Source organism: Dromaius novaehollandiae, chromosome 10, assembly GCF_036370855.1.
Source record: "Dromaius novaehollandiae isolate bDroNov1 chromosome 10, bDroNov1.hap1, whole genome shotgun sequence".
Classification (NCBI taxonomy): Eukaryota; Metazoa; Chordata; class Aves; order Casuariiformes; family Dromaiidae; genus Dromaius; species Dromaius novaehollandiae.
This window is the reverse complement of record NC_088107.1, coordinates 18,602,853-18,626,462: the sequence shown is the minus strand read 5'-3', so window position 1 is coordinate 18,626,462 and position 23,610 is coordinate 18,602,853. Positions and strand designations below refer to the sequence as shown.

General features: G+C 39.2%; 2 protein-coding genes across 2 annotated transcripts; one reads left to right on the top strand and one right to left on the bottom strand.

The window, feature by feature from the left end:
• Window positions 1–690: 690 nt before the first annotated feature.
• On the bottom strand, window positions 691–8,737 carry MPHOSPH10 (M-phase phosphoprotein 10). The gene is made up of 11 exons (XM_026113452.2): window positions 8,600–8,737; window positions 7,202–7,853; window positions 6,278–6,426; window positions 5,585–5,759; window positions 5,203–5,344; window positions 4,671–4,738; window positions 3,791–3,928; window positions 3,471–3,581; window positions 3,139–3,246; window positions 2,395–2,625; window positions 691–894 (listed from the first exon to the last, which is right to left on the bottom strand). Exons 1-11 carry the CDS (start codon window positions 8,674–8,676, stop codon window positions 745–747), a joined length of 2,001 nt encoding a protein of 666 aa, XP_025969237.2. The 5' UTR covers window positions 8,677–8,737; the 3' UTR covers window positions 691–744.
• A 1,384-nt stretch (window positions 8,738–10,121) lies between these two features.
• On the top strand, window positions 10,122–19,602 carry MCEE (methylmalonyl-CoA epimerase). The gene is made up of 3 exons (XM_064517492.1): window positions 10,122–10,230; window positions 14,707–15,047; window positions 19,401–19,602. The coding sequence occupies exons 1-3, from the start codon at window positions 10,200–10,202 to the stop codon at window positions 19,551–19,553; spliced, it is 525 nt and encodes a 174-aa protein (XP_064373562.1). The 5' UTR covers window positions 10,122–10,199; the 3' UTR covers window positions 19,554–19,602.
• The last annotated feature ends 4,008 nt before the right edge of the window (window positions 19,603–23,610 follow it).

Here is a 23,610-nt window from a genome sequence, read left to right as displayed (position 1 = left end):
AGCGAGCGAGAGACTGCGGCGCCGCGGATCTACTGCCTACCGCGGGAAAGCGAACGTACTGCTTTAGCCGTCCTGCCTTCTTTGAATTTAAGTCTCTCTAACAGCAAGGGGCGAGAAACGCTTGGGATAGTTACAAGGAAAGGAGAAACGAGACTCCCACTCCTCAAAGATGAGCCGGTCTTCAAGGCTCCGCAGGAGACTGCGTCAGGCTCACATAAGATAATTACGATAAGACAGTCGATAGTCCTTGTTTAGCCAAAAAAATAAATTTGGAAATACTGAAATACTCCTGCATTGAGAAAATCCTTTTGTTTACCCTGAGTCACCACAGGCTTAAAAACTTTGTCTCTTCGCTGTTTCACACTAGCGATTTTTGGAGTCACCCACCAACTGTGAGAAAAGCAGCGGCATTTCCTGCAGAGCGAGTCTGAGGTACGCTTTCAACACACTGACTGCACAGCAGCAAAGAAATCCAGTTAAAAGCAGAAAAAAGAAAGCTGTTGGTATACATATCTTAAGGAGTCAGCAAATAATTACAGCAACAGTATTTCCTGAGAGTTTTTAAGTGAAGTACAGTCCTTTCAATTCTGACCAAGTAAAAAAATGGGAAGGAAGGTGTCTTTACATCACCTTAAAAGTTTACAGAACATTTACATGATGTACATAAAACAAGAAAAACTACTCAAAGTATTAAAGTAGAAACACTTTAATATATACAAGGTGCAGCATATATAAAAAGATAAATTACAATTTAAGTTTATGAACAGAGACCTCGCGCTGCTTCTTCTGTTTCTTCTTTAATTTATTTGCATCTTTGATTTGCATTTTTACTTGATCTTGTAGCTGAGAAAAGAAGGCCTGGGATGATTTCAAGACCTTGTCTTTACCTTCATCCTGTCAACAGATGAAGTATTTGTTGTAACAGAGCAATACACAAATAGTATCATTAGACCACTTACTAGTTACTTACATATGACTTTTTAAAAATCTGATCATCAATTTGCAAATAGTAATTTATTTTCAGTGCACTTTTCTGCCATTCCTGCTCTCAAAAAAAATAAAGAGTATGTTCCCTTTTTAATTATCATTTGTCACGGCACGTAAGCACAGGCATTAAGAATACATCCTTGTATATCATTAGGTACAACTGCAGATCTATATTTTGTGTTCTTTTCTGCTTTCACAAATGTTTTAGAAGTAATCAGAAAAATTATTTTTCCTGTTAGTTTCTAATACCTTAAAATTTCAGAGATTTTTTTAAATTTAATTTGTAAGGCCTCTTAGGTGGTACACAAATTTACTGTTTTACAGCATGCAAAACACAAGATCAATTTACTGAGATTGCAGAGATGACTCCATAATAACAACTAAATGAAAAAATAAATAGGAGGTGTTCTATTTTAAAATGTCTTAAGTTACTCAAAACTTATAAAGAACTATATAGGAACCTCATCCACAATTATGCATGCAAATAGTCCCATTTACTCAAGTGAATCAGTTTGAATGAAGGAAATAGAGCACAGGTTCTAGTATTTACAGGAATACCACCTTGTGAACTTTGAAATTACAGAAAAAGTACATAATATGTAAACAATCATCTCATTTTTGATTTGGGAATACACTTTAATACAAAGGAATTGTATCACATAGTTTATAGTTTTCCATATGTAAAAGATCAAGATGCTTGCACTTCCAAAAATCAGTCTTCTTTAGTATATTTCACACTGTGTCTGAGAAAGTTTCTGAAGGTTCCAACAATCATTTAGGCATTATTTATTCGTAATTCAAGCAGTAACAGCTACATAAATATGCAATATAAACAGGAGGTTTGCTGGAAAGTGCAACCAGAGTTAAGCTTTGTCAGGCCTCTCTATCCTGATAAAATGCTGTCAGGATGATCACAAAAATTAGGACTAAAAAGGTCTTCAACGCTACTTTGCACTGAGACAGTTCCGAATATGGATCAGAACAGTCCTTCCAAAACGACAGCTCAAAAGAATAAAGAAAGATACGGGGTGGGAGGAAAGGCAGGGGAATGTATGTATCTGGCCTTTCCATGTCTTCTTCCCATCTCTTCCTCTCTCAGTCCCAAAGTGGTTCACTTCTTTCTGACAGTTATGTTTACGTATTATATTTGCTCAAACATAAGTAAGGTAACAAGGGTTGGGTGGCAAGCAGATATACTACCTGGGTACGAGAATTTTTGAGAGGATGGAGAAAGGTTAGGAGACATAGTCATGCCAAGAGGGATGGGCAGGAAACAAATCCAAAGCTTTATAACTTTTTGGTAAGGTTCCCTTTCCTCTCTCTAAATAAACATTATTTATCCTTAAGATTTTAGAGGTTCTCAGCTAAAAATATGAAGTTACACAGGACTACGTAAGAGGGCCTTACCTTGAGCAGAGAGGCTTTGCCTTCTTTAGTAAGCTTCTTTAATTTTGCTGCAGCAGCTTTTTTGCTGAGTTTTGTGCCTTGCTCTGGCTTCATCTTTTCCAGCAGCTTTTGACGTCTCTCTTTTTCCCTGAGCTTCATGCGTTTACGAAGCTTTTTCTTTCTTCGCTCTCGTTTTTTGTCTGTGGGAGTCTTTTCTGCATCTGCTTTTACATCACCAGCTTTGTTCTTTTCCTAAAGACAGAACAATTGTTTTGCTCTAGATCCATAAGGACACAAGAAGAAAAGGCTTGCTTCACAGGATCCAAATTGGTCCTAGTCTTTCCATCAATTTCAGCTGTTTACCCAGCTCAGTGTGATGCTGCATTAGGGTAAGAGCCCAAAACCAGCCAAAGTTGGAGAGTGAGATGTATAATTGATAGAAGGCATGCTAATCACTCTTCCTATCCTCGTTTAGCTTTTCCCCTCCAAATACCCAACCACAGACAGAGAAAATAATTAGCAATGCATAAAAGTCAAGAACAAGAAATAATTGTTTAGTATTAAGACCCAGTATGGCCAGGTAAAATTAACTCTTTCCAATGATCTGAAATAACTAAAATGCTGGGTAAGAAGGTCCATGAAGTGAAGAACCCATGGGGGTGAAGGGAAATTCCTCCACTGCTCTGGCAGTCAGTACACATTCCTATCCACAGTACAGCTCCTCTTTTGACCCTTACATGTTTGGTTTTTTGTTTGTTTGTTTACCTTGATCTCCTCTGGTGCTAGGAGAGCTGCATCACTAACAGCAACAGGTGCTACTTCCTCCATACTTACAGCTGGAAGGTTCGAGACTATTTTAACTTCTGGCACAGGCTAGAAATAAGGAAACATATTCAGGGCTACATATACCATCTCACAGCAACTTACAGTTAACTGAAGAAACTAAATACTTGGTTTAGAGGCAATTACAGTACATTTCTTATGAAATAAAACCAAGCTCAATTATACTCATAATATTTACTATACTTTCCACTTTCCAAATGTATTTTCAAGTATCCAATTTCAAGGAGAAAAATTTATTAAACTTATGTACTCACTGGTTTGGGTGTGAAGTGGAAATTACAAAGAGCATCCAGTTTCAAGAACAGTGAATCCATCATTTCCTGAATTTCTTTATGTTCAGGATTTTCTTCTTCTTCAGTCTTTTGCTGTATTAACAGAATGTTACTACAACACCATTTGCAAGGCAATTTTAATATAAAAATACTACTTTAGCAAGACTAATAATGCAATATGCAATTCACAGCCATCTCACAGATGAACACTCAGAGAAAGGTTAAAGTACTGCCATAAGGCTAAAAGTAGAGTTAGTAGTATTCAGACAAAGGCATTGTTTATATGCCCATTATTACGATACCTGGTGAAGTTTCAGGTATTCCTGCTCATAGATCTCAGCAAGACTTAGTTTACTCTTTTCATGATCCAAGGTGATACGTTTCTTGTATTCAAAGGCCTCTTCTTTTGGCTTTTCTTTTGGTACTACATCATCCCACGCCTGAAAAAGTCATAAACTAATCACCAGATGCAACTACAGAGATATATGTATCAGCTGCTACAGTTTATTCAAAATTGACTTTTCATATTATGTATCTGACACATTAACTAGTTCATGCACGTGGCTTCCCCAGGAAGGGGGAAGGGTTTCACACTTTCATCTGGAAAAAGTAATAGAAGATTTATGCCTCAAGCTTGTGTGCTTATTTTCAGCAGGATCAGGGCAAAAATAGCAGAACAAGTAGCAAATGAGTAATTTTTTCAGTAATTTTCTTATGATCTATCCCCAAATGCAGACACATTTTGTTTCTACTAATAATAAACCTCGACAACCTGTGGGATCTAATTTTTTGATTTTTTAAGAAAATTAAACAAACAATTTAGTTTGGGTTATTATTCAGAACAGTCAATATCAGGGAGCTACATAATCATGGTCATGGACAAATTTTACAGACTGGCAATATATTCCAAGTAAGCTTTTTGTAATTGAATCTGTAAAAATTCCCTTCTTACAAGAAAAATCTAGCACAACAGAAATGCAAAACAGAGCAGATTAAGAATCTAAAGACACATTAGTCAAAGCAAGAGGAGAAAAGAACAAAAAACAAAAAGCAAACAGTTCCAGAAATGAATGAAGACAACTCTATACCTAACACTTCAATAGCTTCAAACTCAGCCTTGGAATGTGCCTTTGTATGGAGTCTATGAATAAAATACAGAGGAACAACTAACACAATATTAACCTGATCCAATATTCGCTGCTTAATGATATCTTCAAGCTGCAGAGTAGTTTCTTCTGTGATCACAGGAGCTAAGAGCAGGTAGAGAGGAATTTTAAGTAAGATTAATGTTTCTCCAGTAAGAAAGTTCAAGCAATAATTTTGCACTATCAGGTATAAAAACAAAATGAAAACAAAGCCTTAATAAAAACATAGCAATCAAAAATTTTTGTTAAACCAGACGTAGGTAAGGTAAGAAAGTGATGTTTTTCCCACTTTCATCTCTAAGAGGAAAAAAAGATAATCATGTTATGTAAGGCTTTTAAAACAAAAAATTGCCCACTGAATTGATGAACTTTCAGGTAAGCTAAAACTGAACCAAAAGGACATACAATATGGTTTCCTATAATTTCCACAAGGAAAATGCACAGCCTCAAAAATGCACGGATGGGCTTAACTAGTGTTTATATTACCCTGCGCTATTTAACAAGCTCAGAGGGAAGAAAACCCAAAATAGCATGCAACATACTTCCTGAAAACCACTGTCAATACTTACCCATTCGGACTGCATGGTCAAAGAGTAACGTCTCCTCCAAAAGGCTGTTTTCAGGTCTTTTTTGTCCACTCACTTCTCCTTTAAGCTGCCAAGGTTTCTCCTCTAACAACTCCTCTTCTAAACTTCTTATTTTTGCGTTCATCTGAAAAACAGAATTTCCTAAAAAGCTTAGATATGGACAGTTCACAAGTAAACTCCACGCAAAAAAATAATAGTTACTTCAGATACTTCTAGCTCTAAGACGACCAAACTACTTCTTATACAAGCCACTTTTTTCCTCTTAAACTCTAAATGGTCTCTTTATATCTGAAAGAGTCAGAACAAATTACACAATCATTTAAAAAAAGTACTGGCCACTGCTTCAAAGTAATAAAGCAATTACCTTTTCCTGTCTCTTCTCAAAAGATGACTTTATTTCAATGGGATCAATGCTCTTTTCTGATTGCATATCAATACTGTCTTCTATTTCACTGTCATCCGGCAAACTAAAAGTTACTTTTTTGGAGGCTTCTTTACTTCTCATATTCTCTGTCATGATCTCAGTAATTTCATCAGCCCTATTAACATTAAAATAAGATAAAGGTTAAAAAGTCACTACCATTTTTGCATGATATCTCAGCCATTAGGTGTTTATCTGTTACAACTAAATAACCTACAGTTTCAAAGACTTTAAGAAATACAATACACTTTCACTGAAACCTAAAGGCTAGGGAAACGTCTGTATATTAACAGCAACTCTCAATAACTGACGCGATAGCTGTTAAGTTAAAGCTGTTAAGTTAAATTCAGTTATTCAAATAAATCCTAAAAGATGATACCCAGACGATAATTAAATAAACTACTTTTTGATTAAGAAGACAGCACAATCCATCAACACTTGAGAGGTAACAGAATGGCAAAAACAATTATTTTAAACAAGATTTAAAATGCATTCATCCTACAATGTTACAGCATTACCACTACCAAAAGTAAACCTAGAATTCTCATTTTATTTTCTCATTTATTTTCAAGACAGTGCCACACTTCAGTTTAAAAATATGAGGACGTTTTAACTGCAGAGAATGCATATACTTACTCGGACATGCTTTCTTCATTCTCCTCTTCAGTAACACTGTCTGTTTCCTCTTCCTGACCATCTTCAACAGTGTTAGCTACTAACTCGTCGTTGTCATCAACAGGATCAAAGAAATCTTTGTATGTCAAGTCTCTAGAACTTTTAATTGGCTAAGAAAGTGAGAGGGAAAAACACTTTTAGGCTGAAAGAAGGTACCCTAACTTTTAAAGTCTTTAACACTCAGAGAATAGTGCTACTTGTGTAATAGTAATTACTGAAGCATTAACCTATGGCAGGGAATAAAACTAATCTCTTTTACAAGATATTCTACCATTTAAGTTCATTTCTAATTCCAACAAATACAGAAGTGGAAGAGCAGTAGATTTTACTGATTATTTGCTAGATATACATATGTACACATGTAGATAGACTTGATAGATGTACATATTCCCTGATACCCTGGGCACAGTTCTCACTTGTTCAGGTTTGAAGATTCACTTCCAGAAATATTTCATTTTTCTCATTTTATTCTTTCAAAACCTTGTTAATCTCAGGCAACATTAACTAAAAAAATGAGGTTTTTTATTACTATTTGTCACTAAGGGTTGACACAGCTTAGTGACACAGCTTTTCCTTTTGCTACCCATTCTGTAAGATCACCTATTTCTACTACATGGCCACCTATCTGGACTCCTTCATCCATGCAGAAACCCAAGATCCATGCAAAGAGAGACTGGAATAGCAGGAAAGTATGCTCTTCTATAGTGGGACATTTTGTTAGAAGATATTCATGTCATCTAACCAAATTTAACTTAACAGTTTCTACTTTGACTCCAACAATTCATAGTCATGCTACAAGATATCAGATCTTGATTTAAAGAAACAGCAAATTCAGAGAATTACACTCTTAACTCTTCAAGCAAAACAATTTACTCATATTCTTACTTTGACTTTGGAGTCTTCTGATTCTTCTTCCTCATCATCTGAGAGAATATCTTCAAAATAATTAATACCTTCCTCCTCCTCCCCCCTATCTTCTTTCTCTACATCTTCCAAAAAAGCTTCCATCTCAGCTAGCTTGAAAAACTTGTCATCCACTATAGATTTTTTTTGTAATTTTTTCGACGTGGTTTTCTTGGCTATTTCAGTTTGTTGCTCTAGTTCTTCAATATCAAAGTCAACATCAGAATCATCATCACTATATTTCTGCATTTTGCTTTCTCTGGGTTTACTTTGCTTTTCTTTAGCCTTAGTTTTATCTTTTGTATAAACATTCTTCTGTTCAGTTTCTGTTTCCATTATGTCTTCTTCCAATTCCTTATCACTGCTAGCCTCTGCATTGGAGCTGTCATCCTCCGGGTCTGAGAGGAGGCAAAGATCTTCATCATTGGCATCTCTTACAATAGATTTCTTGAAGAAATCGAGAACTGCATTATTTTGCAGCTCTAGTTGTTGCCAAATCTGTTCTTCATCAAAACTTTCTATCACCAGTTCTTTCAAAGGACTCCCACGAACCACGTTACTTCCCCGAGCTTTACTCAAATCATAGAGAATCTTTGTAAGTGCTTTGAAGTCAGCAGCCAGTCCATCTTGCACACTGATGGTAGAAGAAAATCAAAAGCTTTAGAAAACACACAGCAGTTAGTTTGAAGTTTTTATTTTCAATTTTGCAGCATTTAATACCTTCCAATCACTTCACAACTTTCCCTAAGTTAACCATATGGTCATGTTGCAGTTCTCTTCCTATCTGCCTAGGTCTTCTGATGCTACTGAATAGCACCGCTCAAAAATTTTTACTTTTGCTTAACTCATTACACATCTCTTGGAACACTCTTATTGAACTTTCCTAGAAATAAAAACACTGTAATTATTACGCTTTTCAACTTCATTACGTTTTGTGCATAAAGTGACAGCGCAATAGTCCACTGTTCTATATTTTCATGCTACTATCTCTTGATCATATTTCAACGCTCCAAAGGTTTCAGGGAGCTAAAGAGTACAGCACTAAACACGCCAAGATCCAGATCCTTGGTCTTAAAAAGGTAATTGTAACATCTTTTGCTTTTATATTTGGGTAGTCTCTTCCAGCTTTCCCCTACAGCTACCCAAATGAGAATGTAACTGGCAGAAACGCAAACCTGCGTTTTCTGATGTCTAAAACGTGGAGAAAGCAACCAGACGCTGCAGGAGCCCCAGCAGGGCCCCGGGGCCGTTAATACCCCGCCTGACGACCGCGCTCCGCGGCGCCGGGCAGCTCCCTCGCACACACCGGGGAGCAGGCGGCCTGCAGGAGCGGCAGAGGCCCGTCCCCGCCCGCTCCCCGTGACCGGGACCCCGCGGTACCTGAGGAAGCGCTCGGGGCGCGCCGCGGCGGCGCCCGCCACCCGCAGGCACCTCTCCAGCCCCCCGACAGCCGCCATCTTCCCCGCGCGGCGCCGCGTGCCGCAGCGTGGCGCATGCGCCGGTCCGGCCCCGCCCCCGCCGGTCCGCCGGGCGCGCGGCCGGGCGGCTCCCGCGGCCGGCACCGCGGTTCCGGGCCCGCTACCCAGCGCTGCACGTCGCAGCGGTCTGAGTGCGCTCTCCTCCTCAGAGACCCAAATCCTTTATCTTGTCCCCGACGTGTCTTTACGACTTGCTCAGCTACTTTTCATTACGCTCCCCAGCTTGCTGCTCGTTCCTCTCCTTGCATCCGAGCTCTTGTGCCCCAGTTCCCCATCTTCCCTTTACACCGCCATTTGACACCCGGCCTGTTCACCATTTCCCTCCTCCCAAACCAAAAGCATTTCTACCTCTAAGCCCGCGCTTTTTTAACGAACTCTTCATTTATTCATCCAACGCACACCTTTGCCCTACTGCTCGCCCTGTTACACGCTCTTTGCTCCCAGCTCATGAAGAAAGCCTCAAACTGCCTTAATGCAAACGAATCCAACAGGACCTGCTATGCAGACATACCTGCAGGACAGAGGGTGTTAAGAATATATCTTCTCTGGAAGCCATGGCAGCATTTCATTCTCCACTCCTTTCTCTCTCTAACGTAAATAATCCTTATTCATTTGAGTAGGACCCTTCAAGTCTGCATCGGACACAGGGTGGCTCTGTATTGCATAATAATCTGTTGATTGTTATTTTCTCTGAAAAAAAAGAGTTTCTTATTTCTCTATGTCGGGATGTTCATCAGCACTGAAGAAGTGTTCTAAATACAGGAAAGCTGCAGACATCTCGCCATGCACGTTTGTCTCCCTGACCTGGGTTCCAGGGTTATTTTGGAACCAAACATTTTCAGCAGGTTCTGTGAACAAAACAGCTGGTGTTGCCTTGCACCGCGGCGCTTGCAGTTAAACCAGGTGCCTGCTTGGTTAGTGCTGCCCAATGTTTTCCTTCCAGTTTTACAATTTTGTTACTTTACGCACATTCACTGTTTCCTTAAGGATTATTGTGAACGCTCCTTGCCTGTCTTCTCACCTTCCTCTTGCCCAGCTACTCCTGAGCCGTTTTCAAGCTCCCTTCCTGCCAAAAAAAGCCTTTCCAGCGCACAGAAGACGCTACACAACGTCTCCGTGTTCTCCCACTGGCACGCTGAACCCTCGCAGCCCTGCGCTGCCCGACAGGGCCGTACGTGACTGCAGGCCGTGCCTGGGCCTCGCAGGGCATCGGACACGCTGAGCCTGCCGCTTTTCGGACCTCGGCCGCAGGCAGAACGGGTCTGACGCCGGGACTCCCCAGTGCCCGTTTAGGCCTCTGCTTTTGATCCGAGCTCCGGAGGTAACGCCGACCGTTTCGGCTGCGAAGCGGCCGGAGGCACGGGCTGCTCGTGCGCACACGGGATGCGCCCGCGGGGAGCCGCGCACCGCCCGCGCCCCGGCCCGGGCCCCGCCGCCGGCGCCCTCCGCGGCTCCCGCCCCCGCCAGCGGCAGCTCCGCCCGCCCGCAGCCGGCGCGGCGACATGGCGGCCTCCCTGCGGCGCGCGGCGGCCGGTAACGCGGCGGGGCGGCCGGTAACGGAGCGGGGCGGCCGCCGGGGCGGGGGGCGGCGGCGGGAAGGGCCGGGGCTGCGCCGGGCCGCGGCCTCTGGCGGGCGGCGGCGGCAGGAGCGCCCTGGCTGCGGGGCGCGGGCTGGCGGCCGCGCGTAAAGCTGTTTTCCTGTGAGCTCCGGCGGGCTGGTCTGCGCCTCGGGGCGAGGGCGAGGGCGAGGGCGAGGGCGAGGGCGAGGGCGAGGGCGAGGGCGAGGGCGAGGGCGAGGGCGAGGGCGAGGGCGAGGGCGAGGGCGAGGGCGAGGGCGAGGCAGCCGCGGACCCCCGGGAAAACCGCAGGAGAGACCCGGCGCTCGGTGGAGGCCGGGAGTTAAGGCAGCCCGGCATAACCGCAGCGGGGGGCGGGCCCGAGCTGCCAGGAGGAGGGGCAGCCTCCCTCTGCCCCCCGAGCCACCCCGCTCAGAGCAGGGCGGCGCCGGGCCCCGGGCGAGCACAGCCGCCGGCGCTCCAGGTTTCACCCCTCGAAGGGGCTGGCGGTAGGGCAGCGCCCCACCCTCGCGCGGCCTCCTCGCCAGGCCGCTGCTGAATGCGGTCGGATTTGGCCAGCACTGGATGGCCTCGCCGCGCGAGCCGCCCCGCCTCAGCAGCAACAGGCCTGTGCATGAGCATCCGAAGGATGAGGATCTCCTTTGGGGGAGTATTTTACACTTGTTCTTAATCCTGCGCTTCATGTAGCCTATTACAGAATTCAGCCTTGACTGGGATAGCTGTATGTGTTTACACGCTGCTGCGTGTCACACGAGTGACCGGCTAAGACCAGTTCACCAGTAACGGAATAAAAGACAAATAGATCAGTTTAAAAATACTCTTCAGATGAAGAAGGTGACGTACTTGCAGCAGTATCAGTGAGGTTGGGAAGATGACAATCAGATATGAGAACAGGGTCTGCTGAATCCTCTCTAAGCGACAAAATACACAGAAAAAATGGGATTCAGTTGTCCGTGGTTGAAAAATCAGGTCTTTAAACCACCCGGTGGAGAGAGAAGTGCTGAATATACCAGGAGAAGCAATTGCCCATGTGAAGTTGGTCCCCCTACGCAAGTTTTGTAAGCAGGACAGATATTTTAGTCACGGTGTCCATTAGCTTCAGAAGAAACAAAGTCTATTTTCTTACACTGGAGAAGGTTAAGAATTACTTGAATAATTCTGTAAGTCAGTGAAAAAATGCTTTTGTGATTAAGGAATTTAGCCAACAGTTACCCAAAGAAAGCAATCAAAGGACTAGTATGGCAGTGTAATTCTCAATGTCTCTTTCCCGGAAGATGCAAATGACGGGGTTTCAATCAGAAGTTTGCTAAAAAGCTCCTTTTTTACAGGAGGGTCATCTTTTGATTATTGGGTGTACTACTTTTAGCATAAAAATGACCCTAGAAACATAAAGATGAATAAAGACTGGAATTCTAGCTAACAAATCTAAATAGCTTAATACCAGAAAAATACAAATGCATTTGGTTTAATCTCAGCTAGTTCACACTGCTAATTACAGGTTCAGAATTCAAACTCTGTATGCATATAACTAGAGCTAGAATAAATTCACAAGACTTCAGAGAATAAAGTAAAAAAATCCTGAAAAGTCCTCCATACCAACATCCCATAGGAAAAATATTTGGACTTTTACTACCAAATCCCTTAAGTGAAAGAAGAAATGGAGAGCAGCATATATAATATTGTCATATGAGTAGGTATTTAAACTTCTTTGACTTTACAGAATGCTAGGAATATTCTTCACTTTTTCAACCTACTATCTTCCCAGGAAACAACTGCAAAAATCAAGTATTTCTTGAGCAGAAACCAACAGAGATAATACTTCCCATTTCTTTTGCTAGTGCTGCACTGATAGCTGAGTAACAGACCTTTTCTCAAATTTGTGTCAATTTACTTGGAAACAGACAAAATACAAATTAAATTAAAATAGCCATATAGTCTTATGCACTGGGTGAAATATAGCAAGAATTATAGATGGGAGAGGTCAAAATCACTGGTAAAAATTCCAGCCTTTCCCATCAGTAATGATTTCTTGAAAATCTAAATGCCAGTCAGAGCTACATTAGTAGCATTTCCACTAGAATCATGCTATGTTAATATTTGGAAGAAGGAATGAAACATCAGAGCTCTAGGACACATCACAAATGGCCTAATGAGGGGTCCTTGCCTTTCAAAGGACTTTCCTCTTTTGGGCAATATTGAGCTCTTCTCTAAGTGGAAGAGTTTCTCTTGCTTCAGCAAGAATTGGATCAGGTCTTGGGAAGTTACCATATGAAACAGCTGCCAATCTTAGGTAGACAGAAAAGATTGTATGCCATTTTTTCTTTTATTTTTTTTTTTAATATGCTGTTTACTCTGGTGATCTGGTCAAACTCAAGTCTAGTTAATTATCCGTGCCTCTCTAATTCTGCCAACTAGATATTGCAAGTTTCTTATTTTCTACATTATAAAGCATTGCATAGGTTCATTAGGCTCAAATATTAACACCCCCACACACACATACGTACGCAGTTCTTCCATCACAGCACTCTAAATTTGCAGAATTTTGCTCAGTGGTATGCCTGTAAGACAATGCTCAGAAATGCCTCGATTTCAGGACTGCATTAGTCTTGTTTGTGAAGAGGAACTGACAGCTGTGGAGTCTTTCTTGCTGGAATTTAGTGAATTTTCTCTTTGCTCTCAGTTTTCTACAGTGAAGCTAGCTGAAGTTTTAAACTACAGCTACTACTGCTCTTACAGAGTACAAAGAGCCTGACAAACGTAACCCATTCTATCCTCAGTGCATTGAAAGGCATCCAGAATACTAGCACATCCTTGGCACAGTCTCTTAGTAAAATGGCACATTTGTGAATTTAAAGCTAAGAATGCATCAAAGACTTCCAAAATGCTGAGATGCCTCTAGCTTGGCCTTGAGGCATTGGGAACTCTGACATGGCCTAAAGCAAACTGGCATGAAATTCAAACACTGCGTTTATGAATTTGTCCTTTCATCTAATTCTGGTGCTAGAAACAACTGATAAAACCACAGCTCTTCTTCCCCCCATCCCATCTCTCCAAATTCTAGTACTCTGACAGATTAATTTTCTTAAAATCTATTCATTTTATGGATGGAGCTGTAATAATTAATCCTTATTTCATATCTTTCTTTCTGATTTTTTAGAAACAACCACCTTGAACTATTTGTGCGTAACACAGAAATTTTCATGCAGACAGTGCCAAGTTCAGTACTGCCTTCTCAAAGCCATCTGGGAAAAGTTCTGTAATAATTAATCCTTATTTCGTGTCTTTCTTTCTGATTTTTTAATAACAACAACCTTGAACTATTTGTGCATAACGTAGAAATTTTGATGCACATAGTGCCAAGTTCAGTACTCCCTTCTCAAAGCCATCTGGGAAAAGTTCTTTAAATATCTACACAGCTTTTCATGATATTGAATTTCTCCCTAGCTTCTCCATCTATGTTTGTCTACATCTGCATGTTAGCCCCTACCTTTATGTCACATAGCAATCCAGTATTTTTAGGTGTTTTTTTAAATTATCTTATTCATTTATGATAAGCCAAATTATATTCTGCTTCTTTTGTAAATCACACTGAAGTCAGTGGCACTAGTTGCGTAAAAGAAAGCAAACATGATTTTGACCTTTAAAAGATAATCTTCTAAGTGGTTATTGGTCAGCTGGACAGGTTATTGTTAACAGTATTTAGAAGTGAAATATTTCTAAGCATCTTGAAACAGATCAGTGAAACTAATTATTACACCTTCATGGCATGTGAAAACTAAGAGGGGCAAATGACTTAATCAGGTCTTGCAGAAAGAGAGAGTAAGAAATGAAATTAAACTCAGGAGATCTTAGCATTCCTTAGGATTAAAACACAACATGATATTCCTTTCCTTGCTGGAGGACATGGAGTTCTAACAGCTGAACACTTTCTTCTGGAACTTGAAATATCAGTTAGTTCTGTCCAAGGCTTTGTTTGGATTTTCTTGATTGTTTTAATTTCTAGATGTATAGGTAGAGCCTCATTTGTTTCTATTTTATATGGAGTTCTGAGCAAAAAGTAACTTTTAGGTACACTATACCAGTGACCCTTACATTTGGTAATTAATGCAACTAATTATGGGACTCACTTCAGTGCCAAACTCACCAAAACTTACTGTCTTCAAGTATTTCTATTTTTAACAGGCACACATGAGCACTCATACCAAATGTGTCTTTTTAAAAAAAAAAAAAAACCCATGAATAATTAGTCTCTGAAAAAAAAATCTATTGAGCTGTTAGTACTACAGAATAATTCCTTCTTTGGTCTCATCTACCTTCAGCTCTGCATGCTGGTGTGTTAATGACATAGGAGTTATACAGGCCTCATTAAAAGGGGGGAGAGCAGACACACTTTCTCAAAAGCATTATATCGGTGCGGTTCACTTTTTTTCAGGGCTTCTTACCAGATTGCAGACTTCAGCTCCCACAATACGAACTTTATCGACGTCAAATTATCATTCTCACAGCATTCCAAGCTCTTTGTGGAAACTGGGGCGACTTAATCACATAGCAATTGCAGTACCTGATCTGGAGAAGGCTCAGGCTTTCTATAAGGATGTATTAGGTACACGGGTGAGCGAGGCTGTTGCTCTTCCTGAACATGGTGTCTACACTGTTTTTGTGGAGCTGGGAAATACAAAGCTGGAACTTCTACACCCGCTAGGAGAAAAAAGTCCCATAGCAAGCTTTCTGCAAAAAAACAAGACGGGAGGAATGCATCATATCTGCATTGAGGTATTTTAATACAATATATCATGTAAGAAGATACAGACATTAAAGTATTCATTTTTTTTTCATAGATTTGACCTGTATAAATGATAGGTATATAAGGCTGCCATGTTTGTGAGAATTTCTACTGAACAGGAAGAAGTCTAAAAAGTGGCTTTTTCCTGTTTTGGAAATCTCAGTTCAGTTCCATAAACTATATAATGAATTTTTCTTCTTTTACTCTATAAAGATTAAATTATGGGGTGTTCTTTTTAAGCATCTAGTGTGGAAGGTGGACAAGCCCAAGGGGCTTGTGAACAGCATTTGACAGGACATACACTGGTAAAAGCTGCACATCAGTTGCAATTGTAAGTTTAAGCTAAGGTGTAGTTCAGATGTTCCGAAGTTTCTTCCTGTTTGATATTTAGTTGATAGTTGTATACAGGAGTCAAAAAATATTCTAGAAAGATTTCCAAAGAGGAGTAAAGTCTCCAGAGCTGCTTCTGTCGTGCTCTTCTGTGTCCAGTAAAGAGAGGTTAGTCTTGAAGTACACAAGGTGTAAAGGTGCTGGGGAAAGCAGTGATCTTATTTAGCATATTCACATTAGATTAACAAATGTTAGATGTAACATTTCATGTTGTCATAATATCTATTATATATGTTTTTAATGATTATCAGATCTCAGTCTTGCAAACTTTCTTATTTCATGCAAAGAGTTATAACAAAAGTAATGGGACTACTGATGTGAGTACAATTTTTGGAGCACATCTGTAAAGACCTGTGTTTGCAGTTGCGTACTTTCATTGAAAATTGAGAAATTTTGCATATGCATAGGCATCGCAATGTTTCGTAAGTTAATTTTGCACATATTTTCAAGGTGAAAACTTAACAAGCCATCTTTCAAAATGTCTGAGAAGAATGTAGGGGAATTAACATCTTAAACGCCCTATTTCAGATTATTCATACAGGGAATGGATATGTTGAGAAGTTCAGCAGCTAGTCTGGAGTCTAATTGTACCTGTAAGGCTACTTGGGCCTTAACTTTCTTTCTGGAAAAATACATAATACTATATTTGACTTGATAAAAGTCACTAATTGTATTAATTCCTAATGCTATACTACTAGAGCACTTTATTGAGCTCATCTAGGTTAAGTCAATTAAAGTACATTTAATTAAAAAAATTAAAGAAGTAAGGATTAAATTTACTGCACAATTTCATATATAAGTCTTTAGGACATTATACATTATGTAAGTGAAAACCTGAAGGTAGTGGATTATTATTGTCACTAGGAAACATTAATGTAAGAGTGTTAAAATCAAGTGTTTCTGTTGCTATAGAAATTTGTCTTGAACTGTAGCACTGATGAAAGATAATAAACCTCTGCATGATTTGGGTCTTCTAACATATGAATTAGGACTTATCATATGGAAGAAAATATCTAACAATCTTTACAAAAGGGGGAAACAGATTCCTGCTATGATCTGAATGTGTATTTAGCAGACGGGCTGAGGTAAACAGAGAAGAGAAACACTGATCTTTGTAATTGTACTTATACAGGACCTTCACAAACAGTCAAAACACTTTAGATGCAATGACTCCACCCTTTGGAATGGGAGCGGGCATTCCCATTTCATAACATGGTGACATATACTAGCAATATTTAAATGAGTTGTTCAAGATTAAACAGCAAGTAATGGTGTAAGCATGAACATAATCCAGTATCATCAATTCGTCATTCTAGGTTCTTGCTAGTGGATAATGCTGTTTCCACAGCAAGAATTTTTATACATGCTAAGCACATATATTTTTTCATGATTTACTAAAACATAAAACACGTGGCCCTTGCTAACATATGAAACTATACATTTCCATTATTTTATATTTAGAAGTGTTCCAGTTAAGTAATTACTTCCATAGAAAACAACAGAGTCAATACAACTCTTGAGGTAAATGATTTGCATGAATGTGCGAATGTCAGACTGTATTCTGAATTTTAACAAAAGTGATAATTCAGCATATGACAAGATTGTGAGGAAATAATTAAAAATAAAGAGCACACATTCATTAATCTTCTTTCACTTACTTCACTGACTTTGCTTTTGGGGTTTTTTTTTGCAAAGTTCCTGGGGGAACACATCCTGGGGATGTGTTTGCCTTTATTACCATACGTAATTCCACTGAAACTAGAGCAAAGTCTGAATCAGGTTTTTGTGGTGGGCAGTAAAGTGGAGGAAATATCTATTCTTTTTAGTACAGCTTTTGCACTTGAATTCAGCAGAGCAGAATCTTAACCATGCTGTATCTTTGCAGATATTCAAGAAGAAGAAAATTAATCCAGTTTAAATTGACACTAAATTTAGGAACTTCTGTTATAGAAATGTGAAAGACCTCAGCTGAACTTGAGAAACAGGAATGTGGAAGAAAAGTGCTTAGTTATAGATACAAAAGAAGGAAGATGTAGGCATTTTACAGCAAAAAGAGCTCAGTGTAGGTAATTGCTTCTAAGATGTTTCACAAAATATTTGTTACCAGCTGAGATTTTTCTATGTAGATCTCCATTTGGTATGAGACATGATCTTTCTTGTTGCAGACAAACCAAAGATGGTTATCAAAAGAAATCATGCTGTTAATTCTGAAAACTGAGAAGAATGGAACATGCTAGTTATACCATGCTGAGCAATGTAGAAGTGCTGTGTTAAAAATATATATATTACTGTATACAGTAGATCAAATGAGCTAGGAGTGATAATCTAGCAAAAACAGTTTCCAGAAAAACTACATAAAATTTCAGTGTAAATTGCTCATCTGAAATTTTAATATTTTTTTTCTGTGAACAGTTTTGTTACAAGAGGCTGAATTAAAAAATTCTTTCCATACGGAGGAGGAAGTCTGACAAGTTTGTCAAATTGCTTTTCCTTTCTTCCTTCTGTCTTATTATACACGAGAAAAATTTAAATGTGTTGATGGATTAGGAATTTGTTAAAACAAGCATTTTTAGAAGAAATTCAATAATTTTTGACCAGCTATAATTGACAGTAATACCTGCAATGGAAAGCATGCTGGACATTTGGTAGTCCAGCTAGTAGTCCAGTCCACTTGGTAGGATAAGAGAGAAATCTGAGCCTGATGATCTCTTAACATGGATGCACCTACAGACCTTCCACCATTTCCTCTGATGGTTTCCTTGGGGATGCACTAATTCATTCCAGCTGAGCCCAGACACATTTTCCCTTCTGGCCATCTCTGCAGGACAGGAGCAGCAGCTGTAGTGGCTTTTCTGCTTCAGGAATAACCTGGAGGGGGTTACAGCACATACTATACTTGCTGTCTCCTTTTAGATAACACTTGACAGTCACTCTCTTTTTTAGCCAACTGGTGGTTTTGTGTAGGAAGAACAGTAGTGAGTTCAAAAATTTTCAAGAACAAACCTCTGCTGAGAATGAGTAGGAATTAACTGAAGTTTGTTCCTCTGAATAAAGGCTAGGTATTTCCCTCTGCCCTAGAATGGCATCATGCAAGTTTATTCACTGAGTTATATCCAGACACCTCAGTCTTGAAAAACAGCAATGATATTATTTTAATTCCAGGTCTTTATCGAGTATTGACGGTTAGCTCTGCTAAACTGAATACTAATTTTATTGTTTCAAGGGATGGATGCATTTAAGATTTGGGAAAATCCAAACTTCTGCTGATGACATGATATCAGACTTAAGATCACATACAACATAGACACGTTTTTGTTAATTACTTTTTCTAGAGGAAACTGCTCTGAAATTTTATGTTAAATGCTATTGTTATAATTAAAACCAATAGGAAAACCAGGTCATATTCTGGGGATTTTTCTGGTAGTTCTAAGGTGCTTCTTAGGAAACTTTATGAAGCTTAACCTACTCAGGAGGAGGATAAAGAAGTATAAAAGGCACTTTCCTTTTAGCTTCTGCCCATTGCTCTCTCTCTTCACCAGCATCTAATGAGTCAGTGTTCTGTCATCAGTTAGATGGAAAGGCATTCTTTGGTTATTGATATTTTGAAAGCAATACAATTGTTGTAGTAATAGTAATGTATAGAGTTAAGATTATTTTTGAATTCCATATAAAGTAACCACAAAAAAGGACTTTGTGCATGAGTGAATTTCATTTAATAAATTGTTAAATATAAAAAAATCTGCTTAACTGTACTTTTATAAAATAGTCATATCACAATTTCAAATTTTTGTAGGATTTTTATTTTTGAGACTAGATTTCTCTAATTTTTAGAATTATATTAAAATTTAGAAATAACATTTTAGTAAGGCATTATATTATTGCTCCTAAATGTAGAATACACATAATACATTTTAGTGTTTCAAATTGTATAAACTGTATTTTTCTTTTATAAGGTTGATGACATAAAAGCAGCTGTGACAGAACTCAAGGAAAGAAAGATTCGAATATTGAGTGAAGAGCCAAAAATAGGTGCACATGGCAAACCTGTGATTTTTCTTCACCCTAAAGATTGCCACGGAGTCCTTGTGGAACTTGAGCAAGCTTGAGCTGTAATATTAATGTAGTAAAACAATAAACTAATTGTGAACTTACTGAGATGGGGCTGGGAAAGCTGCTGTATTATTCAGTCTTTACAAGTTCACTGTACTTCATGGTGATTCCTACAGCAGTGAAACAGTGCTACAGAGTTTTTTTTAATCTGATTTGCAAAACTATGTATTGATATTTCTTTAATTCTCTGTGATTCTAAAAATGAATACATGAGCAAAATAGCATATGTAAGATCATAATTTATGTTCTGTTGCCACATGTTTGCAGCATGGTTTTACCTCTGTAGCCACAGAAACCATACAGTTTCTAGGTCATTCTACATTATTTTGTTCTATAATTCAGAGCAGGGACCCACTTCTAAGTAACAACAATACAGTTTAGATGCTCCCCTACACATACGAGAAAAGGGAACATCGTAATTTCTGTTTTACCTTTCACTGTCTATGCTTCACACTGATTGACTGGGTCATACAATAAAAAATTCTTGTTATTGTATGGGTGTCTGCAATCACTAACCTTTTCCCTGGCATAACAATTACTGCCAAGGAAGTCACCATGCATAAATCATCATTTACTTGTTTTGTGAACTCTGTGCATATGCAGTGGGGAGAAAGGTGTCTGAAAAAATGATTTGACTGAAATATATTTCAGACTGTAAGATGCTTTTGCATTTAGTTTTGTCAGATATTGAATATTTGTTTTTTAAGCTTTACCTGGAAGATATCTGGGAGAGACCTAAACAAATAGCAGGCAATCTGTTCACCTGCTTTATAAATATTGTTTTCCTATGCAAAAGCAATTACAAAATCAGTGGAAAGCGTATTTTTAAAGGGACAATTTAATAAACCCAGCCAAATCATGTAAGACTTGGTCATGCATACCATCTTTAACATGAGCAAGCATGCCACTATTCTTAGGTTTCTGATAGAGTGGCGTCACAGTTTGTTAGTTTATTCATGCACGGACTTCACAGCAAGCAGTGTTTGTCCAGATAGCTTCTTTTACAGGTTGTTTTGACATGTCAGCTGTAGAAATTGCAGACATATTGTTACTTTATCTAGTATTCTTAATCCTCAAAAAAGTCACGTTTTTCCTGGCTAAACCACACTCTGATTTTTTTATTTTCTTACATGTTTGCATATACAGTGAATAGTTTCAGCTTGATAGGAAATAAATTCAGATTAGTCTAGGAGAAATTTTCCTGCATAGAAATTAATTTTGAGTAATTTGTGTTCTCTGTCCTGTTTGCCACAACAAAACACAAGTAGTATGTTGACCCGAGTTTTAAACAGGGCTTAAAGTCGATGCTTCCTCATGAATTTTTCTTCTGAAAAAAACTCTCCAAAGCCAGACATTTTTTTTAAAGGAGATAATTTTATAGTTGAAATAAAACTACTTCTGTCATATTATAAGGAAAATATAGTCTTCTGCAGGGCTCTCATATCTAATCAAATCACTGTTTAGACTGTAGTTTGTGATGTTAATTCTAAATTGTTAGAATTTAGAAATTCTAAGGCTTTAGGAGGAGAAGAGAGATGATTTGATATTCTTCCTGAAATCTGATTCCGCCATTCTAAGAGACACACTATCAGCAAGGCTGCTTTTGTCTTGCCATTCTTTCAAAGACGGGGAGGCTCCTTGTCCACAAAACTAGCACAGGAATGTTAGGACTAGGAGCCTTGGTGGTTACAGGTCAAGATAATTGAATGGATGCCTTTGAACCTTACACCCTTAGTTTGGTGCTACAGAAAACAGAGCAGTCCTCCCTAGGTTAACATTTGCTTTCTTTGTCCTACCTGAAGGAGATGGAATTTTGTGTATGACATCTATTAATACGCTCAGAGCATTATAGCTTGATACCATGCTAGGGAATGGAGATTTTGAGTGAACAATACTTACTCCACTTGTCTCAGTGTGCTTCCTATCTAATTAGCAGAAAGTGACTTGCAACGCTTTTAGCTAGTAACCAGCAATTTCCTGACTGACTGCAGTGGGGTTGCCTAGCACTAAGTCAGCTGATGTATTTTGTTCATCATAACTAAGTCATGCGCCTTCCTCACTCACAACGTATACATACCATCAGACTCCCCTCATAATTTAAAGTGGCAGTTAAGATACCAACAACAAACAAAACAAAACAAAAGATTTTAGGTCTGTGAAATTAGCCAAAACCCAGAACGGGAGCTAATGGGGCATGCTTGTTATAAGCTCTTACCATTTGGTAGGATCAGACCCCATACTTGCCCAGACATGTGTCACCAGGTATGAGAATTCCTTCTAGCTCTGGAGATCTAGACTTGGAACGAATAGCCTTAAGAACTGGACAGCTGAAGAAGCAATGCTAGGATGCACTGAGAGGAGTTTCCTTTTGCAGGCCGAACTCCTACGGACTTCAGTGGGAACAGGATCAGACCCTGTTCTTTAGCTACAATTCTAGCCCTTAACCTTAAACAAAAGAGCCTTCACAAAAGCAATTCTTAGAAATGTATCATTTCAACTTTTCGAGGGGTTGGAGGTGGGGTTTAGACATATGGGCCTGACCCACTCTCACCTTGATTATAAAAGGGGAATAACATCAGGAAAACTAGTGGAAATTCAAGGCTGCAGCCTGGGACAACAGACAACTGTGATTTGTTTCTTTCAGTGGAGGGACACTTGATGATATGCCCCTGTTGCACCAGAATACAACTTCTGGAGGGAACAACTGTGACTCAAATAACTGAAGCCTGATTAGCTTGGGAAAGAGTAAGGCTTTAACAACGGGTATCTGTTTTTTGTGGTTTTGGTTTTGTTTTTTGTTTTTCCCAAAAGGTGCAATGAAACCTTATTTTCTGATTATGTTTTCCTTCTCATTTTGTTTGATGTGAGCCTTTGGCAAGTTTCCAGTCTGAGCACAGTTTTCTTTTAGACTTTGCAGTTCACCTTTGAAAAGGAAAGTGGAGCCAAAATATATAGCACGCTTTGAAAAGGAAAGTGGAGCCAAAATATATAGCATGCATTTGCTGTACTTTTGTAGCAAATGAAAGGGGGTGCTAAGTAATGTCAGGCTTTCCAGAACACAAAGTATTAAAATGTTGTCAGTAAATTTTGTCAGAGTTGGGTCAAAGTTTACTGTTCCAATCTCTCCATGTGTCCTTTTTCCCTCTGAGCTCTAACATGTTCACATTTTATGCTGCCTGAGGCAGACAAGACACGTTTTTCTATATTGCACCAACATTTCTTAGCCAGCTAAAGGGTTCATAATTAAATGATGCAAAATATCTTTTTTTTTACTTCCTCTATGCAGCTCTCAAATCTTCTAGATGGGTGGAGGAGACCTGGCTGCAGAATGAATCTCATTCTGTATGATGAGACAAGCCTGGAAAAAGCACACTCAAAAGCTGAGAAAAGAACTAACAGGTGGAGAAGTCAGACTCAAGCACTGACAGTGAAAGCATTAGCTGAAATACTGGCCTGAAATATTATTTTTGCATCCACAGACCTGTTAGTATTTCCCTGATACAATAAACAACCCTTAGTTTGATAGGTTATTTTGTGTATCCATAAGCATTTTCTTTTGTATCTGGGTGTGAATGTTGGGAGCGTTATTACAACCATGAAGCTCCTGAAGCAACGAACCTAGGTGGACCATAGTGTAGGGTGTGGGTCACAAGATGGCTGAGCCAAATTGCCCAGTCACGGACTGCAAAGGGAAGAGGTCCTACACTCCTTACCCATTTCTGACTACAGAAAGTTAACCCAGAGTAAGTTGACAGAACTGTCACTTTCTTCTGAGGTGCACCTAAGCTGGGAAAGACACTAAAGCCTGTTCTTGTATACATGCCTTTTAAAAGCTAACCTTACATTTTTGTAAGTCTGACAAAACACTGGATCTCCCACACTTATACTGCAATTAATTCAACCGAATTTAAGAAATCTCAAGATTTCATTCTGAGTTAAATTGCTTTCATAATCACTATATTTACCCAATGTATCATAAGTGTTGGAAGAATATACTCTATCATGATATGTAGCCAAGCTACAGTGCTTAATACAATCATAAGCTTGACAATT